The 18,155-nt window shown below is 42.8% G+C and overlaps 1 protein-coding gene across 3 annotated transcripts in view; it reads left to right on the forward strand.

The window, feature by feature from the left end:
* LOC116943899 (integrin alpha-8-like) overlaps window positions 1-18,155 on the forward strand; it is a 59,112-nt gene that overhangs the window by 19,455 nt on the left and 21,502 nt on the right. For all 3 annotated transcript variants that reach the window (XM_032957227.2, XM_032957226.2, XM_076068095.1), the window contains 15 exons: window positions 202-305; window positions 1,781-1,904; window positions 2,563-2,624; window positions 3,078-3,123; window positions 5,661-5,786; window positions 6,268-6,312; window positions 6,444-6,487; window positions 6,933-6,989; window positions 7,109-7,161; window positions 8,856-9,061; window positions 12,020-12,211; window positions 13,649-13,694; window positions 14,178-14,285; window positions 15,479-15,534; window positions 16,917-17,071. In XM_032957227.2, the coding sequence (XP_032813118.1) occupies window positions 202-305; window positions 1,781-1,904; window positions 2,563-2,624; window positions 3,078-3,123; window positions 5,661-5,786; window positions 6,268-6,312; window positions 6,444-6,487; window positions 6,933-6,989; window positions 7,109-7,161; window positions 8,856-9,061; window positions 12,020-12,211; window positions 13,649-13,694; window positions 14,178-14,285; window positions 15,479-15,534; window positions 16,917-17,071 (1,424 nt within the window). The remainder of the gene's footprint in view (window positions 1-201; window positions 306-1,780; window positions 1,905-2,562; window positions 2,625-3,077; window positions 3,124-5,660; window positions 5,787-6,267; window positions 6,313-6,443; window positions 6,488-6,932; window positions 6,990-7,108; window positions 7,162-8,855; window positions 9,062-12,019; window positions 12,212-13,648; window positions 13,695-14,177; window positions 14,286-15,478; window positions 15,535-16,916; window positions 17,072-18,155) is intronic.

The following is an 18,155-nucleotide window of genomic DNA, read 5'->3' on the forward strand; positions in this document are numbered from 1 at the left end:
AGGGCTTAAAATATTCAATTTGCAGTCCTTCCTCATTTTCTGCGATTTTCAGCGTTTAATCATCTTTTATAAGCATCCCACTTTTGAATGTATTGCACGTTTTTTTGTTCATACAGTTACGCAAACACAAAATGTCCTTCTGTAATTGTTAAACCCCCCACTAATCTGTTGGTGCCTTGCCACGTTGCTTTGCCTCTGCAGGAGACCGCATGATCACGCTGCCTACGGAAGCGAGAGAAAAGTTGGAGTATAAGTCCAAACAGTGGTTCGGGGCCAGCCTACGGACTCATGGCTCCAAAGTTCTGGTGCGCAGCTCGGATTTGTTTTTGTTTCTTATTTTCTCATCGCACTCACCGCACACATTTCATGCACAGGTTGCCCTGACGCTATTTTTACAGTACCGAGGGGTAATGTGCAAATGACGATATGAATATAATACATTGGCTTTGTCCAGTGTGACGTATCTATGGAATGGTGTTTGCCGGTATAAAGATGATCAACAAAGAATAGTCGTTACCCTATCCGGCAATAATACAGGTATTCTTGGTTCTTTCGGTAAAGTCACGTGGAAGGGAAATAAGAAAAATAAAACTTTACCGAAAGAACCAAGAATATGAATCCCTGCAGTCACGAAAGCTTTAAATCGAAAAATAATACAGGTGTTAAGATATTCAACACACCAAAAAGCATGTGCGGTTAATGCAGACTTTCATGCCTCGCAATAGGTGTCTGTTTGGTGTTTGAACATCTTAACGCCTGTGTTATTGCCGGAAAGGGTAAAGCCTATTATTTTTTCACCAGTGAAATATGCTCGAGTTAAAGGAGGGAAAACTATTCTTCATGTTTGGTTGTAAAAAAAAAATTTGGCTGGTAAATGAATTGTAAAGAGCCAAAATGAAAAATATTATTTTTGGAAATGAGATGCGTTGAGAATGTTCTTCTTGGCCATAGTTACGCAACTGTATTTCTCTGAGATAGCTAGCATTTTATAGGTGAGGAGGAAACGTTGCTATTTGCAATAGAGAAGTACTCTTTACTGCTTAGTCAAAAGTAAACGATTTATTTTTTTTATCTTTCCTCCGTTGTGTCACATCCTTCTGCAATTTGTGTTTTCAAATCTCAAACATGTTTTAGTCCATCAGCCTTTCCACTTACGAGAGCAATGTTATCAAACAGCATTTGTTTAAACAAGCAAATTCTGGTATGTTTTTTTTACAAGTCTTACTGCTGACGAAACCCAGAATGTCAAAACCAGTCAAGAGTTTTCTTGTCTCAACATGCTGTTTTATAATATCGTTCTGACATGCCAATAGGCTGAGCAGTACTCCAGGATGGCTGAGCAGTGCTTCAGGATGTGAAGGCTATGTTTAGGGGCCCGGTGGCGAGATGTCAATGCCCTTGCATGGTATACAGGAGGTCCGAGGCTTGATCCCGACCCTGACGCCTGATGTATATTTGGAGTTTGCATGTATTTCCCCGTGGTTGCGTGGATTTTTCCCCGGGTCTTCTGGTTTTTTCCCTCCACATTTAGAAACACGCGTTTAGTGTATTTCGCTGCGATACATTTCCACACGATAAGCCACTCCGTCGAGTTATCATTTGTGGCCAGGTCGCTTCTAAAAAAAGAGCCATATCGCTCACTGGACCTTACCTGTGTAAAGTTAAAATGGTTTAATAGTCTTCAATATTTCTCCCATGTCCTTGAGAAGGAAGGCTGCTATTGCAGAAAAGTAATTCCCCCCCCCCCCTTCTTGTATTCCCTTCGTCACGTGTGCTGTAGGCTTGTGCTCCACTCTATCACTGGAGAACCATGAAGACCAACAGGGAGAAGGACCCAGTAGGGACCTGCTACTTGTCCTCCGACAACTTCAACAAATTTTCCGAGTACTCTCCCTGCCGCACAAGTAAGAGTTGCCCGTTGCACTGTCTGTCACACACATTTCTCATAACTTCCCAAGAGAATGCATGTGTTTTTAAATATAAATAGATACATATTGTGTGTTTACACACCAATTTGAATTTAGTTGAACGTATAACATGTGTTTTAAATGTGAAATGATCGTCGCACACGTAAATATACACACGTATATAATGCATGGAAACAAATAAAAGTCATTTACAGCTCTTTGAAGGTCTGCATGCACTGTGCCGGTGATGGAAGATGTTTTTTTTTAATCATACTTCTCCATGCTGATCACAGCCATTTAGTGAATAGGAAAGGGGATCACTGATTTAGTTTTTGCTCTTCATTGATGTTTTCCATGGCTGAGAATTAAACTCAGGTCGGTGGATCCATTGTGCCACTGAATGGACATATTTTTTATATGAACTTATCAGCAAGTAAATAAATACTAGCATGGAAGAGTAGGCCAAATACACTCTGGTATGGGCTCTCTAGATCCCCTTCTGGTGGAGGCCCTCTAGAACACACTCCAATGGAGGCCCTTCTGCCAGCAATGACGTGAGCAAGACATTGCAGGGCTGCACCTTTGATTTAGTGAAGAATGTCAGCACTTGATGCTTGGGGTTTTGAAGCATTTATAAATTTGTCTTTGTTTTCAGGTTTTGGAGACCCTCAGGGACAAGGATTTTGCCAAGGGGGATTCAGTGTGGACTTCACTAAGGTGAGCCCTGCAACAGGATGCATAACTCATTTTCCCTTTATGATAAATGGTGGAGCTTGTGTGTGTGCATGTGTGTTTCGTGGTTATCGTACTGCATTGTGAATCCGACGAAACTGAGTTTGCTTCCTAGCCACGGCTATCATCAGTGGTGATGGATATTTGAATCTGTCCTAGACCTCGCCTGGGTTGACGCCGCCTTAATTGGGTACCTGCTGTGATGTGTTGAAATCAGTATTGGGGAGACAATTTAGGCCAGGCATGTTGCTGGTCATATTACCCCCTCGTGTGCCATGCTAGCCTTAATAGGTTCCTGCTAACAGCCCTTGCCCCAACAGTTTGTAGGGCTATATAGGAGATCTTTGTGTGTGTGTGTGTGCATGTGAACGTTGCCTTGGACTTGCACGGTATTATTTTTAATTTTCCTTTGTATTGAGACGGTGTCTTGTGTTGCAGTCTGGTCGGGTGGTGCTCGGAGGTCCTGGGAGCTTTTACTGGCAAGGTTAGTGCACTCCTCTGCCAGCCAATGAATGTTGTTCTCCTTGGATATTAGGAGGGGGGGACAGCATAGTTTGTAGCTGGCCAGTCGACTCCAGAAACGGAGAGCCGTAAGCTTTTCGGCAAGATCCAGGAAATACTTCCATTTATTTTTTGCCCCGAACAGTGGGAAAAGTAATATTTGTGAGTGGATCTTTCTTGAAAATTAGTTGATGTTGGAAAAACAAATAAATATTTCCATCTCAGTTTAAGTTGTGTAAATATGTGATGATCGAGCGGCTCTGTGGTCAGAGCAATGAGGTGGGGCCCATGATTAAACTGGGTTGTCAAATGTTGTTGAGTTCATTAATATTCCCAGCTTGGTCACCATTAACTGTGTTCAAGAAATAATTAGATTGAAAATGTTTACTTCGTTTGGCAAAAACTATAGCTGTCAGAATTTAAATGTTTCGTTTGATTGACATATATTGAATAATATTGGCAAGGTGTTCAAAAATATAGGCCCCATGTGTGAATGAGCTGTTGAAGTGGTTTCAGAAGTACAGTAAAACCTTGCATTGAGAGCATAATTCGTTCCGGAAACGTGTTTTTAATCCAAAGCACTCCTATATCAAAGCAGTCGTATATCAGTTGTGATCACGTGACGCTCGGCAGACAAAGCCTATACGTACTACTACTCGTATTGCAAGACCCTCGCTCGTTTATCGAATTAATATTTATTTAAAAATTTTGCTCGTCTTGCAAAGCACTCGCAGACCAAGTTACTCCTCGCCATCCAAGGTTTTACTGTAGTTCCATGACGTAATCTTCTCGGGCAGTGTTCTGACGGGATAATACATTGTTTGCCAGTTCCAATGGATTTTTCCCGGTCTCATGACCTGATATTTGTCACAAAATGTATATATAATTGGAAAGATTAAAGTTAAATGAAGAAAATGCTTATGCTGATTTGGATTATATAATTCATTTATTTATACATGTATATAAGTGGTACAATGTTGCCTGGATTAACTGTTGAGATAAGTCTGTTGTATTTCCGTTGTCACAGCCCAACTGTAACTCCTGTATATGAAACATTTCAGAGACACAAGATTCACTTGTATCTCAAGAAGCTTTCGCCCACTTAACTAAAAATAAAACGATACATTTCTTAATACTATAATAGCAAATATGTCATCCATTGACATTGGATGACTGAAACTGCTATTGCAAAGCAAAACCACTGCATAGCAATCATTAATCTCTCTACTTGTCACATTAGATGTTGTAAAGATAGGTTAAATATGATAATCTAGTGATGCTTTTTATTTAAAATTACTGCTGTGGTGGTTTCCATTTAACACGTTATGTGTTTGGATATTAAACATTGTGTAAACATACCAAAGTCTATTGTAACAACTAATAACCAGTTAGAAATTTGTATTCAACTATGTTTTCAGCTGGCGTTTGGTTCACTCGTGTGACATGTGTGATATGGTGTAACATTTAAAAATAGACAAAAAACATCAATTTTGACCGGTCACCATTCACTTTTTAAATATCAATGTAACCACATTTTGAAACAGTGTCAAGCAAGCTAGGCACAGTTATTTATGGTTGGCAGCAGGCCTGGCATTGTGGGTGGGCAATGAAGGTGCTCACCCAGGTAGCAGGGAATAGCGGTGGCGAGATGTTATCTCCCTCACCCGGTATGCAGGAGGTCGTGGGTTCAATCCCGACCCTGACGCCTGTTTTATTTGGAGTTTGCGTGTCTCTCTCTCTCATCATCATCATCATGGTGGCGAGGAGATGTTATCTCCCTCACCTGGTATGCAGGAGGTCGTGGGTTCAATCCCGACCCTGACGCCTGTTTTATTTGGAGTTTGCGTTTTCTTTCCGTGGTCGCGTAGATTTTTCACGGGGTCTTCCGGTGTTTTCCCTCCACATTTAGAAACTTGTGTTCCGATTATTTGGCTGCTATAAATTAAGCCACTTCATTCAGCTATCATTTGTGGCCAGGCAACTTCTGAAAATGAGATTGACCTGGTAAATACACTCCTTTATATTCTTAGCTCTTTCGGTAAAGTCACGTTGAAGGGAAACAATACAATAATAAAATATATTAAAACAATAAAAATTCTCACGACGTTTCGACCATAACACAAACGGTCGTCATCAGGTGTGTTATGGTAGAAACGTCGTGAGAATTTTTATTGTTTTATATATTTTTATATTTTATTGTTTCCCTTCAACGTGACTTTACCGAAAGAGCTAAGAATATGAATTACTGCAGTCACGAAAGCTTTAAATCAAAATTTTACAATCCTTTAGTTTAGCAAAGCTGTCAGAGTAAAGTACAACTCCATAACACTGCATATTTCTTATTCAGTTTTAAAGATGTGTGTCAAAATGTGTGCAATCAATATCCACGCATGCGTGAGACGGACAGGGCTCTAAATGATTTTTTTTACACAGGGTAATGTTTACATGAACATTGGGTCTTGTGTTCAGTGTTATAATCACAATGCCAGCCTTGAGTCACACAGACATTCCTCACTACAGGGCAGCTGATCACGGCCCCCTCTGAGGCAGTGATGAAGGACCCTACCTCAGAAAGTATGGTGCGGAGCATTGAAGGACAGAAGCAAACCAGTTCTGCCCCTCCCAGCTACGATGACAGCTACCTCGGTAAGATTGTAAAGCGTTGGTTGTCAGTTGTGAGCACACATGTTCGTGAGCTAGTCTCCAAGATGGTGGATTTTTGTTGTTGCTTAACCTTCAACCTTGGTTTTAACCTTATCCCTTTTTAAAAAAAAAGAGAAATCTAATTGTTTTATTTCATATAGCGAGCGGGTGGCAGTGGAGGCACGCAATGAGCAATGGCAATATTTTCACGTACAAATTATTATTGTGCGAACAGTTTTAAAGTCTATTGTTTATATATATCAACATTGTGGCCATGAATCTGTACAAATTGGAGAATAATGTACAACTGAATGTCAGGATTAGGCTCTGTTTTTGCCTTTGTCTTTCTGCAAACACCATTGATAGCACACCCTCACTTAAAGACTACACCCAGTATTTGAAAAAAAAAGTATATATGTAAAGAGACAGTTTGAAGCTTGTTATGTGGTGTATTCATCTCTTAATATTTTTTTTTACAAACTAGGCTATTCTGTGACCGTGGGAGAATTTACCGGTGACAATCAGCAAGGTGCGTTCCTCACATTCTTTTATATATTTAAATGTTACTGCTAGCAGATATTTTTACGTATATGATTTTCTTCACAAAATCAACAGGCGTTTCTTTTGTACTAATTGAGTTAACTTATTTCATTACCACAGATTTTGTGACTGGTGTACCGAAAGGCTTTCGGACACTTGGATACGTAAGTTGTGATCTAACTGACAGGCCGGCACATTCCTATGTTAGTCTATACAGGGGAAAGTAACTAAAAAGTAAGGTCTGGCTCATGTCCACTAAGGTTAAAAATTGATTTACAAGTTGGCTGAACTTTTCTGAAATGTTCCCCTTTGTTATGAAGGTAGCATTTTGTGAATCTGTTTCTCGTGGTAGTACAGCAGAGTAACGGTCATTCTATGACTGCAGTTGGTGCATTGCGATGCAAAAAAAAAAACATCAATAGAGCAACCTCTTTAAGGCACTGTTGAACCAGAAGATCTTGGGAGTGACAGACAAAAAGGAAATGTATGAATTATTTACAAATAGTAAAATGTGTTTTTGCATGTACACCGGACCCCCAAATGGCTAATAACGTCATCGCACTGCCAAATGTCTCTTCTGTGCTCCTCATTTGGTTCTTTTCTTTTCAGGTTGGAATTTTAGACGGTGAAAACATGACGTCCCTGTATAACTTTTCTGGCGAACAGGTAATATGGCTGGGCTTGGTTGATCCAACTGTTTGACTCGCTTGCGAGATATCTTCGCCCCTGTTTTAGATCTCGTGAACGGAACATCCCTTGACCCTTCTCTGGTTGCCGCCTTGCAGATGGCCTCCTACTTCGGATTCAGCGTTGCGGTCACAGACGTCAATGGAGACAAGTGAGTGGAGGATGGCTCGGGGGATGTTAAATTAATCACGGGGGGAAGTGGAAATGAGCCGAGCATCTGCTGCACTTAGTCATTTCATCACCGGTTAACATAGCGGCCATTGATTTTGTTCCCACTCGGCACGCAACTGAGCATCACATCCCCCCTCCCCTTTCGCCAATTCTTCAAATTTCGACGATTCGAAGTTACGATTAGATCACATTTCTTATTTTCTTGTCTTGGTTTTAACATCATTTGTATGTTTTGCTATGTTTTTTATATTTTGATTGTACACGATTTGTTTGCCCCATTCATTAACCTATATGTAACTTATAATTTGCTTGTCGTTTTAAAAAAAAAAACTACAGATAATTTGTCGTGCGTATCACGAGCGTAAAAATTAATTGCTGAATGGAGGCATCGTGATAAGTGTGGTACTCACTGTACGTGTATGCTCGTAATTGTATCTGTATCCACAGACGTGGGATTAACAAAAATGTCTCATGAGTTTAGAAGCAAGTAAACAGCTGTTGTGGCCAGACAGGATAAGCAGCTGTGCTGAATGGTCATTTCTTTTTTCTTAAATGCTTATCCGCTTATCTGCTTATGTTCTTATGGACATACTGTTCTTAGGCATCTTACAAGGCAGAGAGCTGCAACTGCTGCCTTACAATATACAGTAAAACCTTGGATTGCGAGTAACTTGGTCTGCGAGTGTTTTGCAAGACGAGCACAAATTTTAAATAAATATTAATTTGATAAACGAGCGAGGTCTTGCAATACGAGTAGTACGTATACAATTTGTCTGCCGAGCGTCACGTGATCACAACTGACATACGAGTGCTTTGGATTACAAACACGTTTCCGGAACGAATTATGCTCGCAATCCAAGGTTTTACTGTACATAGTCATAGGCTCTAGACTTGAGTGGCAGTCGGTCTCGAGCTATAGGTGTCTATATTAGTATATCAACAGAACCCGGAGGTGCAGTTTAGTTCTACTTCAATAGTGTATTTATAGTGAGTGGATCATGTGATCTTGTTTTTCGTAATCCTTCCAGCTGTAGGTGTTGTTGCTATTTTAGATCTTAATTACCAAAAGCTTTTACACGAGCTCTTGGTAATTAAGCGAGCTCTCGTCAGATTGGAAGTAGTTGTGGAAGCTATCCAAAACATGCCAACAAGGAGGGGACAGGTGTCCTGAGAGGGTTAATAACTTGTCAAAGCACTGAGTCAGGACGACTGAGATTCTGTGTTCAGGTTTGTGCAACTGACCTTGATTGAGCCAGGTTCTTATTTGTAACAATTTGATGGTCTCAGCCTGTTCGCCGAATGATGTTTCGGTTTTACTTTATTAGACTTCTGTCCTACTCTCGGAATGGTAAAAAGTATCATTGCCATGTGATGAACACCTCTAAAGTGTTTAATACATTTTCACGAAAGGATCTTAGAAGTAGTTCTGTGTAAACAACTTCCTGAGACCGTTTACTTTCAACCATTCTCTAACGTGTCACATTGCTTTACTGCAAGCATTTCAAATGGAAATGCAATCGTCTCGACATTGCAAATGGGCACATTTGGAACTTTATAAATATACATACGTATTTAAGTAAACGTACCAAAATGTAAATAGATTATTTCCATTGCTTACCAGTCTGGCAACGAGCACTTGGATCACCTCCCGTTTGTCGGATCTCGTTGCCGCAGGCTGGAAGACGTGCTGGTGGGAGCGCCGCTCTTCATGGACCGCGGCTCGGACGGGAAGCTGCGTGAGGTCGGCCGCGTTTACCTCTTCCTGCAGGAGCGAACACTGTCCTTCCGCGAGCCGCAGCGATTCACGGGCGAAGAGATGTACTCGCGTTTTGGCAGCGCACTCGCCCCGCTGGGCGACGTCGACCAGGACGGTTTCAATGGTACGTGGCAGCCAAAGTTTCCTAGATTTAGATCATTACGCCTGCCGTGCATTTCCACGTGATGAGCCACTTCGTTGAGCTATCGTTTGTGGCCAGGTCACTTCTGATAAAGAGCTAAATAGCTCAGTCAGGCCTTACCTGGTAAAAAAAAACATAGTTTAGTATAGGTCCTAAGTTTTAACTGTATTAGCTTTCCTGGGTTTTTGGGAGAATGAAATAGGCATAGAGACAGGATTGTAGAGGGGGGTAAAAGTGGAGCCCTGCAATTTATTTCTCGTACCACTGGGGGCAGAAGGACCTGTACTAAATGGAGCTCTGGCGAGCTACCTCTACAGGAAACTTAGCCGACCCTTCCACCCCTTCTAAATGTCTTTGAAGAGCCAGGAGTATCCACACTTAACCCCACCACATGCCACCTGCAGATCAGCTAACTGGTGTACACATTCATAACTCAGAGTCGACAGAGGCATGGGATTTTAAGTAAACTAACCATTATTTCAAATGCTGCTCTGGAAAATTGAACCAGCATCCTCTAGATTGCAAGTCCACTAGTGTGCTAACCATTACACCATGGCAACATCTGTGGGGGGACGACACATAAGTTCGGGGGCCGAAACCTAAATTAGGAATCCGGTAACAAAAATCCAATGCCTATGCATTATCACATCATGTCAGAATACCTGTTCGTGTAGAAAACCAGGTCCCATTCATGCTTATTGTTGTTGTCGTATTTCTGGGTGCGGATTTTTTTTCTGGGTCACTGACCCGAACATACCCGGCTGAAACTAAGTCTTTTCGGTGGAAGGACTTGGGGTCCTACCAATTATTGTCCCACCACAACAGCCCATGCAACGGGTACTTGACGCATTAATAAATAACAAATAACAACTGGTCTGCACGAATGAGGCAAGGATGTACTCTTTCAAGATGCAATAATTGAGGCGCATACTCCGCATTCTTTGGATGGCATGCAGGACAAATGAGTCGGTACTGGGAGAATGGCAAATAGAAAGAGAAGTACACCATAGAAAACCTTACTGCTTTTGGCATGTGAGAAGAGGCATCAGTAGCCAGAAGAGATTATCACCCAAGGAAAGTGTGTTGGGAAGAGGCGTCAATGAAGGCCCTGACCACGATGACAAAGATAGTGTTTTTGCGAAGCTGGGAATGAATGTAGCAGCTGTATGAAGCATGGCACAAGACTGAAGGACATGAAAGGTACTCATTGTAGTTGCCAGGATATGCTAAATGAATGAGTGATGATTTCAGTTCAAATGAGGTTTTTTTTAAATTACATTGTGGTGCAATGCAATTACCCCTAATGGCTGCAGGGGTCATGTGACATGCAATATATTTAAATAGTAATGTATTGCTTTTTAGATGCATGAATGTATGCTTGTATCATGAGTGCAAGAATACTTATTACATTTAAATCATTATTTTATTTTTACATTTTGTGCATTTTTTAACATTTTATAAATTGGCTAGCGGGATTTACCCGGCATTGCCCGGGGGACATTTTTTTTTCAAAACTTCTCTTAAAAACATAACATATACATACACAAATACTAAGCTATTGTGAAAGCCCGGCGTGCCGTTTGTCCATTTGTCCATCAACAAAATGTAAAGAGGCTTGCAGAAGTCCAAAAAGTTATATAAAGTTGGGGGTAGACACCACACAGCCACCAACACAGACATACAGCACATTAGTAGCTATGAAGGCTGGAACTCCACACACACAGACACCAAAAAAAATACACCACATACACACAGACACACACAGACACACACAGACAGCACACACACACAGACACGCACACAGATGTGGTGAGGCCTAGTCCCGTGCAGAGCCCCCGGCCTCGCCTAGATCGCCCAGCCGGCCGAGGTGGCACCTTGGCAGGCTGGGGCTGGGCTGCTATACCGCCCCCCCCCCCACTGCCCGCTCTACAGTAGCAGTACCTACAAACTCTACAGCGGTATCTTAACTACTCTGTAGTAGTATCTGCCCACTCTATAGTCATATATACCGACTCTAGAATACTATATATATCGACTCTATAATAGTACTCACTTCACAGAGTGTAGTGGTGAGGCCTAGTCCAGTGCAGAGCCCCCGGCCTCGCCTAGATTGCCCAGCCGGCCGAGATGGCACCTTGGCAGGCTGGGGCTGGGCTGCTATATCGCCGCCCCCCCCCCCCCGCCCGCTCTACAATAGCAGTACCTACAAACTCTACAGTAGTATCTACCTACTTTACGGTAGTATATACCCACTCTATAGTCGTATATACCGACTCTAGAATAGTATATAGCGACTCTGTAATAGTACTCACTTCACAGAGTGTAGTGGTGAGGCCTAGTCCCGTGCAGAGCCCCCGGTCTCGCCTAGATTGGCCAGCCAGCCGAGGTGGCACCTTGGCAGGCTGGGACTGGGCCGCTACCCTGGCCCCCCCGCCCACCATCCCCCCGCCCGCTCTACAGTGGTTATCTACGGACTATAGTAGTAGCATCTACCAACTCTATAGTAGTAACTGCACACATTGGGTAGGAGGGGGAGAAGAGGACATCACACTGTGAAGAATTAACCTCAGCGTTTTGTGTATTTGTATTTAATTTTTTACACGAATGAGAATTTCACTCCCGCCTCCACCGTTCGCGCGTGTGCATTGCTAGGGGCAACCCCCGGTCAGCTTTGTCGCGCGCCGAGCGGTGTAAGGAAATAAATAAATAATATGGATAAATAGTTAATTTAACTACTTTCAAGTTGACGGATGCAAAAATGAAATAGCGCTGGCTCACCACGAGGCTTATGGCGTTGTACCTGGCTACTTGTTTTTAAACGTAAACCCCACGGTTTGCGAGCCAAATCCCTCGTAAGTTTCGTCCACACACAGACAGACAAAAAAAAATGCCTTTTATTGGTAAGATTAATATTGATTTTTTTTTCTTCCCCTTTGGCAGATGTGGCGGTCGGGATCCCTTTTGGCGGGGAGAACCGGCAGGGTCTCGTGTACATCTACAACGGCGACAAGGATGGGCTAAAGCCAGCTCCTTCGCAGGTGCTGGAGAGCCAGTGGCCAGGGACTAGCATGCCCTCCAGCTTCGGTTACGCTTTGCGCGGCACAGTCGACGTGGACAAAAACGGATACCCAGGTGACTTGTGTGGTGTGGCACCTTTCTTTCAACTAGTTGAGCGGCCACCGAGTTTATGTATTTGTTATGCAAGGGGAAACCTGGTGGTACTATAATTAACCCCTTTCCCGTTCCGAGACGTCTGCAAGTTAGTTGCAGGGTGTGTGTGGGGGTCCCGTTCACCGCTGAATCTCGGAACGCGCAAACGGCTCAGCGTTAATTTTATTTAGAGAGGCGTAGCGCCGTTGTTTTTAAAGACATTGTACTTATTGCAGATAACCCTTTTGACACAACCGCACTCGATGATAGCTGGCGCCAAACTGTGCCACACGCCGTCCTGTATGGCCCTTTACTTCCGATTTCCTGCCATTGACGTACACATGCGTACATTTCAGTTTCAGTTTAGTTTCAGTTTATTTATTTTGGTATTAGCCCTGTGAGCCATTCGGCTCTTGAATCGGGTGCATTGGCAACAAACAAATACACAAAAACACGAACAAGAAAAACATCTTAAAGTGACTATGTGACTGTGCAAACAGAAAATCCATGAAAAAAAACAACGTAATCGGAAGAAAAGCTGATGGCGTGCGTCATTGGAACGGGAAAGGGGTTAAGTTGTGGGTCTTTTCAACATCCTCCACAGACTTACCCTGCCTACCTCTCTCCCTCTTCATTTCATACAACTCACTCCATCCCCACTATATGAACCAAAGCTTTCTATCAAGGCCTCCGGTAGCTAAAATGTTGTCAGAGTAGCGTCACCGGAGGACGGCAGAGCTAAGGTATACACAAAAGAGAGATGTTTTTCGCGTTACGTAGTTTTTTTTTTTACATTGGTTATAGAATGATTAAGTAAAGTCACTACGTAAAAGGGAAACAATAAAATGATAAAAAATATAAAACAATAAAATTCTCACGACGTTTCGACTGCAACACAAGCAATCATCATCAGGTGTGAAAACCACAGCAAGAACATTTTCTTTCCGTAGAGGCGGTAAAATTTTGATTTAAAGCTTTCGTGACTGCAGGGATTCATATTCTTGGTTCTTTCGGTAAAGTCACGCTTACGGTGGCTTTCAGACCGCATCCATTATTTTCGTCTCCCCCCTCCTCTTTTCCGAACATAGATGGATGGACTCGTTCATCTGAATAACTGCCAAATCGCTCTCCGTGGTGCTAACGTTAAAAAACGCCACTTTTTTCAAATGTTCTTGCTGTGGTTTTCACACCTGATGATGATTGCTTGTGTTGCAGTTGAAACGTCGTGAGAATTTTATTGTTTTATATTTTTATTATTGTATTGTTTCCCTTCTATGTGACTTTACCGAAAGAACCAAGAATATGAATCCCTGCAGTCACGAAAGCTTTAAATAAAAAAAAATGATTAAGTATTTTCATCAAGGAGACAAGTGCTACCGAGAGACTTGTCTAAATGTCAGGAAATGTTTGTAATTTCAGATCTTGTTGTGGGTGCTTTTGGCGCTTCCAAGGCTATAGTGTACAGGTGAGTGTTTTTTGTATTGCACCTCTGGGTCATATTGAATGACGCAGTGGTATATGTATTGCAATAAGAATGGTTGTTTGTTTGAAGCCTATGTCAATTAAGGTGCATTCCACACTGGATCACTGAATGCACGTAATAATAATAAACGTAATGGCAACTTGAGCCTCACCTGAGTGCGTTGTCTAAAGTTAATGTGCCGCCAGATTGAAATATTGAACGTTCACTAAACTAGAAGCGAAATAGCAGCGACATCAGAATTAGAGCGAAGCAAGGCGGGGGTGGGGGGGGCAACACCCAAGGTCTCTGAAGAAATGATCATGTGACACACCATGTGACCCCAGCGTTGAGTTCGACTGTGGTGACATTTTAAACGTTACACGTGACACAATGGACTTGACGGTCACTGAACAGGGAGTCAGAAATAAATTGTGAACCTTCAATCAAAATGTTTAAGAACGTGATTGTGCTTCCACTCTTCCACAGGGCACGTCCGGTGGTAACAGTGGAAGCAGAACTTCAGCTCGAACCACAGATCATTAACTTGGAAAGCAAGGACTGCAAACAGGCTGGGAGCACATCTTCCTTCGCATGGTACAGGATGCTTCTTATCGTCCCACACAGGCTCCACTGCAAACAGTGCCCGTGCATTGTTGCCGTGGGGAGGTGCGGCAGTCTTTCCTAAGAGTCAAATGGGCACTGCAGCCCTGCGGGTTCCAACCTTCTGTAGCTCCATCCAATGGAGTGGACATGGCTGCTTTGTATTGATTTGGGCAGTATTCTCAATGATGGCTAAAACTCATGGAACCTAAAATACTCTGCATCTAACTGTGACTGCATCTCAAGGTTTCCCATTGCTCATTTATCAGATTTGCTCATGTTGGTGGTGAATGGTATCACTCGTGCAATCACGACCATTTTCTGCCAGAAATTATTGTCCTATTACGTGTGGTAATAGGTATAAATGCAATTTCCAGTGATATTGCAGTTACCAAAATCATTGATAATAAGTTGACAGGCAATACTGTGTGGAATTCATTTTCCCAGTGTGGCTTCTCAAAAGGCAATAAAGGTCTCATGATGAAAGTATCATAAAAAGTACAATAAAACCTTGGATTGCGAGCATAATTCGTTCCGGAAACGTGTTTGTAATCCAAAGCACTCATATATCAAAGCACTCGTATATCAGTTGTGATCACGTGACGCTCGGCAGACAAAGCGTATACGCACTGCTCGTATTGCAAGACCCTCGCTCGTTTATCAAATTATTATTTACTTAAAATCTTTGCTCGTCTTGCAAAACACTCGCAGACCAAGTTACTCGCAATCCAAGGTTTTACTGTACATTTAAGTATTTCTTAAACTGTAGCCCATAATGTTTTCTTTTTTAAAACCCAACCTTAAAACATGTTTGTTTTATCCCATCACTTTAAGCAGTCAATTGGATTTCATGTAAAACGGAACTGATTTATAATACATTTTTTCTCAACTCTAATCAATACATGTGCCACAACGACATCCAATCAATACTCAATTGCTGTTCCTGCCATGATGTATTAATCCCCGGGCACGTTAAATTGGCTGGCGACTTGCTGTCTATCGATTTTTATATTGTTCACAATGTCACCCAAAAGCATGCCACTTAAAAGCAACCTCATTACTTCCCCGTGCTTCCAGGCAATTACGGTCGCAGCGGCGTGGGAAGGGGGGTGCTGCCGGTTGTACATGCGTGTCGCCGAATTCACGACACTTAACGCTGACTTGCTCTCTGCCCTTTCCCGTCACAGCTTCACGGTGAATTACTGCGTGCAAGTCGTAGGCAAGGGCGCTCTATCCTCCACGGGTGAGACATGGAACGACGAGCTTACGCATGAATTAGCCGTGCATGTGCAGTGGACAGTTACTCAATCGGATTGAGCGGTTCTCTACATTTGATGAAGCTATATGGCTCTGTGATGCTGCGTGTCAATCGTTGAAATGATTGTTATGGTAGTCCCTCAATCGTATGCCGTTGTGCTATGAGCATCGTTTCATGAGATCAAGTCTCGCAGAGCAGTGCAAAACTCTCGTGTTAGAGAATGACCTGTGTGAAGCAGATGTCACAAATCTACTTCTGAGAGCTCTTCAAAGTGAACCCTTGTCCGCACATTTAGAGGGTATAAAATTCTCACCTGCTCTGCATATGGACAGTAGTGTTCATCCCATGGCAATCACAGAGATGTTTTAATTCTCTAAGAGCTGGAATTTAGCCAAGTTAAGCATGCTTGTCAATCAGTAACATTTATGGGGGTTATATTTACCTTCCATTTTTTTACCCTCAAAGCTGGGCCAGGTCATTCCAGTCTCCACCACATGAAGCACAACACTCATTTAAAAGGAAGTAACCAAACCTGAACAATCTTGAGACTAAGTAAAAGTCTCCCAAGATAAATAATTTTCTGAATATAGCATGGAAAATATAATGTGTATGGCAAAATAAACCCAGACCGTCGTCTTAGTGCAGCATGAGAACCTGGTTTAATTTTGAGTAGCTGAAACACAGGGCATCGGCATTGGCAACTAATTTTCCCCAACGCAGACTTGAGCCCACTAAGCTAGCTGTGGGGTGGTGTGGTGGAGCAGCGATTCACGCACTGGACTACAAAACTCGAGACTTATTCTTGATTCCCAGCCAGGGCTTACATCAGTGAAATCTGCACCTATCCTGTGCCCTCTTTTCACCAACCTGACCAGTGTAGTTAAGTATGGTCAAACAACCCCCGTGTCCAACACAGCATTGGGAGGCCTTTATCCAGCATTGGCTAAACAAAGGATTGTAAACAATAATGCTTATTTATTATAATTTTTTGTATGATTGTAAGCACAACGTGATTGGAAACCAGAGATCAAATCAATCTCTGGGCGCAACATTTGAAAAAAGTGTGCAAGCTTATTAAATCCATCCACCTCTGCCCACCCACCAGTATAAATGGGTACACCACAGCCGATTGGCAGATCACGTGTACTGGGGCAAAGTGTGAGTACTCCCACCTCTTTCTAGACACCTAGCCAGCGTGGAAGAGGAGGCTCCTTAGAGCCTCTTATAGTCGAGGCCGTGCTAGCAGTAGTGTTGGCAAGCAATTGCAGGCCTGCACCTTTAACTTTTCTCAAAGCTTAGCTGACCACCTCGTGTATTAACCAAAGTGACCACTCCTCCACCTCCTCTGATGGCACGACCATGTGCAGAGCTTAACCTGGAGCTGCAGTTGGACCGGCTGAAGCAGAAGGGCACCATCAAGAGGGCTCTCTTCGCCACCACGCAGCAATCGCGATATGAGCAGCGCATCACCATCAACAAAGGAGCAGGCCCCACTTGCAACAAGCTCACCGTGTACCTTCGTGTAAGTACTGCTCTGAACGACATGCACAGGAGCTGGCTTGTGTGTGTGCTCATTGTACCCCCTCTTCTCTGTGGTTGCATAAAGTGGCCCCCTTTACAAGAACACTTGCGCCAGCTTGAAACATTCAGGCTTGCCTGAATACGATTCATCCCGGGTTTACTGGCTGTAGTGCATGAAGAACTTACACATCCTTGTAAGCGCTGGATGCAGTCATATCAGCGAGTTCCTCCGGCAGGCCAAGTTGTGATGGCTGGGTCATGTAACCTACATGCCTAGCACTGCATGCCCCCAAACAGCTTATGCTTGGTTGGATAGTTGGGGCTAAATGGCTGCGGCACGGACTCGAGAGGAGATGGGCTGATGTGTTAAGGGGGAGTTTAGGTGGCGTTGTGTGCTGTTGTTTGATTCCTGAGCACAGCTACCTTAGTGACGAGTGATATTTGAACCAGTCCTGGAACTCCCCTAGGTTGTTGCACCTTCAGTGAGTACCTTGTGCAGTGTGTGAACATCAGCATCAGTGAGGCACAGGCAGCCGGGCGTGGTGCTGACCAGACCACCCCATTAAACACTCTACTGGCCTTAATAGATGCTTGCTAACAGCACGTTACCATACAATCTGAATGATTAGATGACGGAGGGTCATTTTTACGTATATACGTGCATGTGGTATGTCCATAAGTGTGTGGGAAGTGATGTGGTTACAACACTGCACAATGATCCAAGCAAACATGGGTTTGTTCCAGACACCTTATTCACTGTCCAATTATTGGACATCCCCTAGATTAACTCAGCCTAAAATGAGTACAAATTAAACAAAAATATAATAAAGTTCATTGTTACTGTCATGGCATATTGATTTTGCAATTTTAACAGAGGCTTTGTAAATAATTAAAATATGTAATGTGATAATATTTTTGGGCACTGTTAACATTGAACCTGGTGAGTTATTTTATTTATGCCTGTGCACCACTGCTAACAAATTCCATTAATTATTTACTGAGCTTGGTTCCTGTTTGCATACAAATCGTAGAACTGATTCGGTGAGTTTAAAAAAAAATCACAAAATGGGGGCCCCACAGTTTTC

Source organism: Petromyzon marinus, chromosome 19, assembly GCF_048934315.1.
Source record: "Petromyzon marinus isolate PM22_M1 ecotype Great Lakes invasive population chromosome 19, UKy_Petmar_22M1.pri1.0, whole genome shotgun sequence".
In the NCBI taxonomy this organism is placed as follows: domain Eukaryota; kingdom Metazoa; phylum Chordata; class Hyperoartia; order Petromyzontiformes; family Petromyzontidae; genus Petromyzon; species Petromyzon marinus.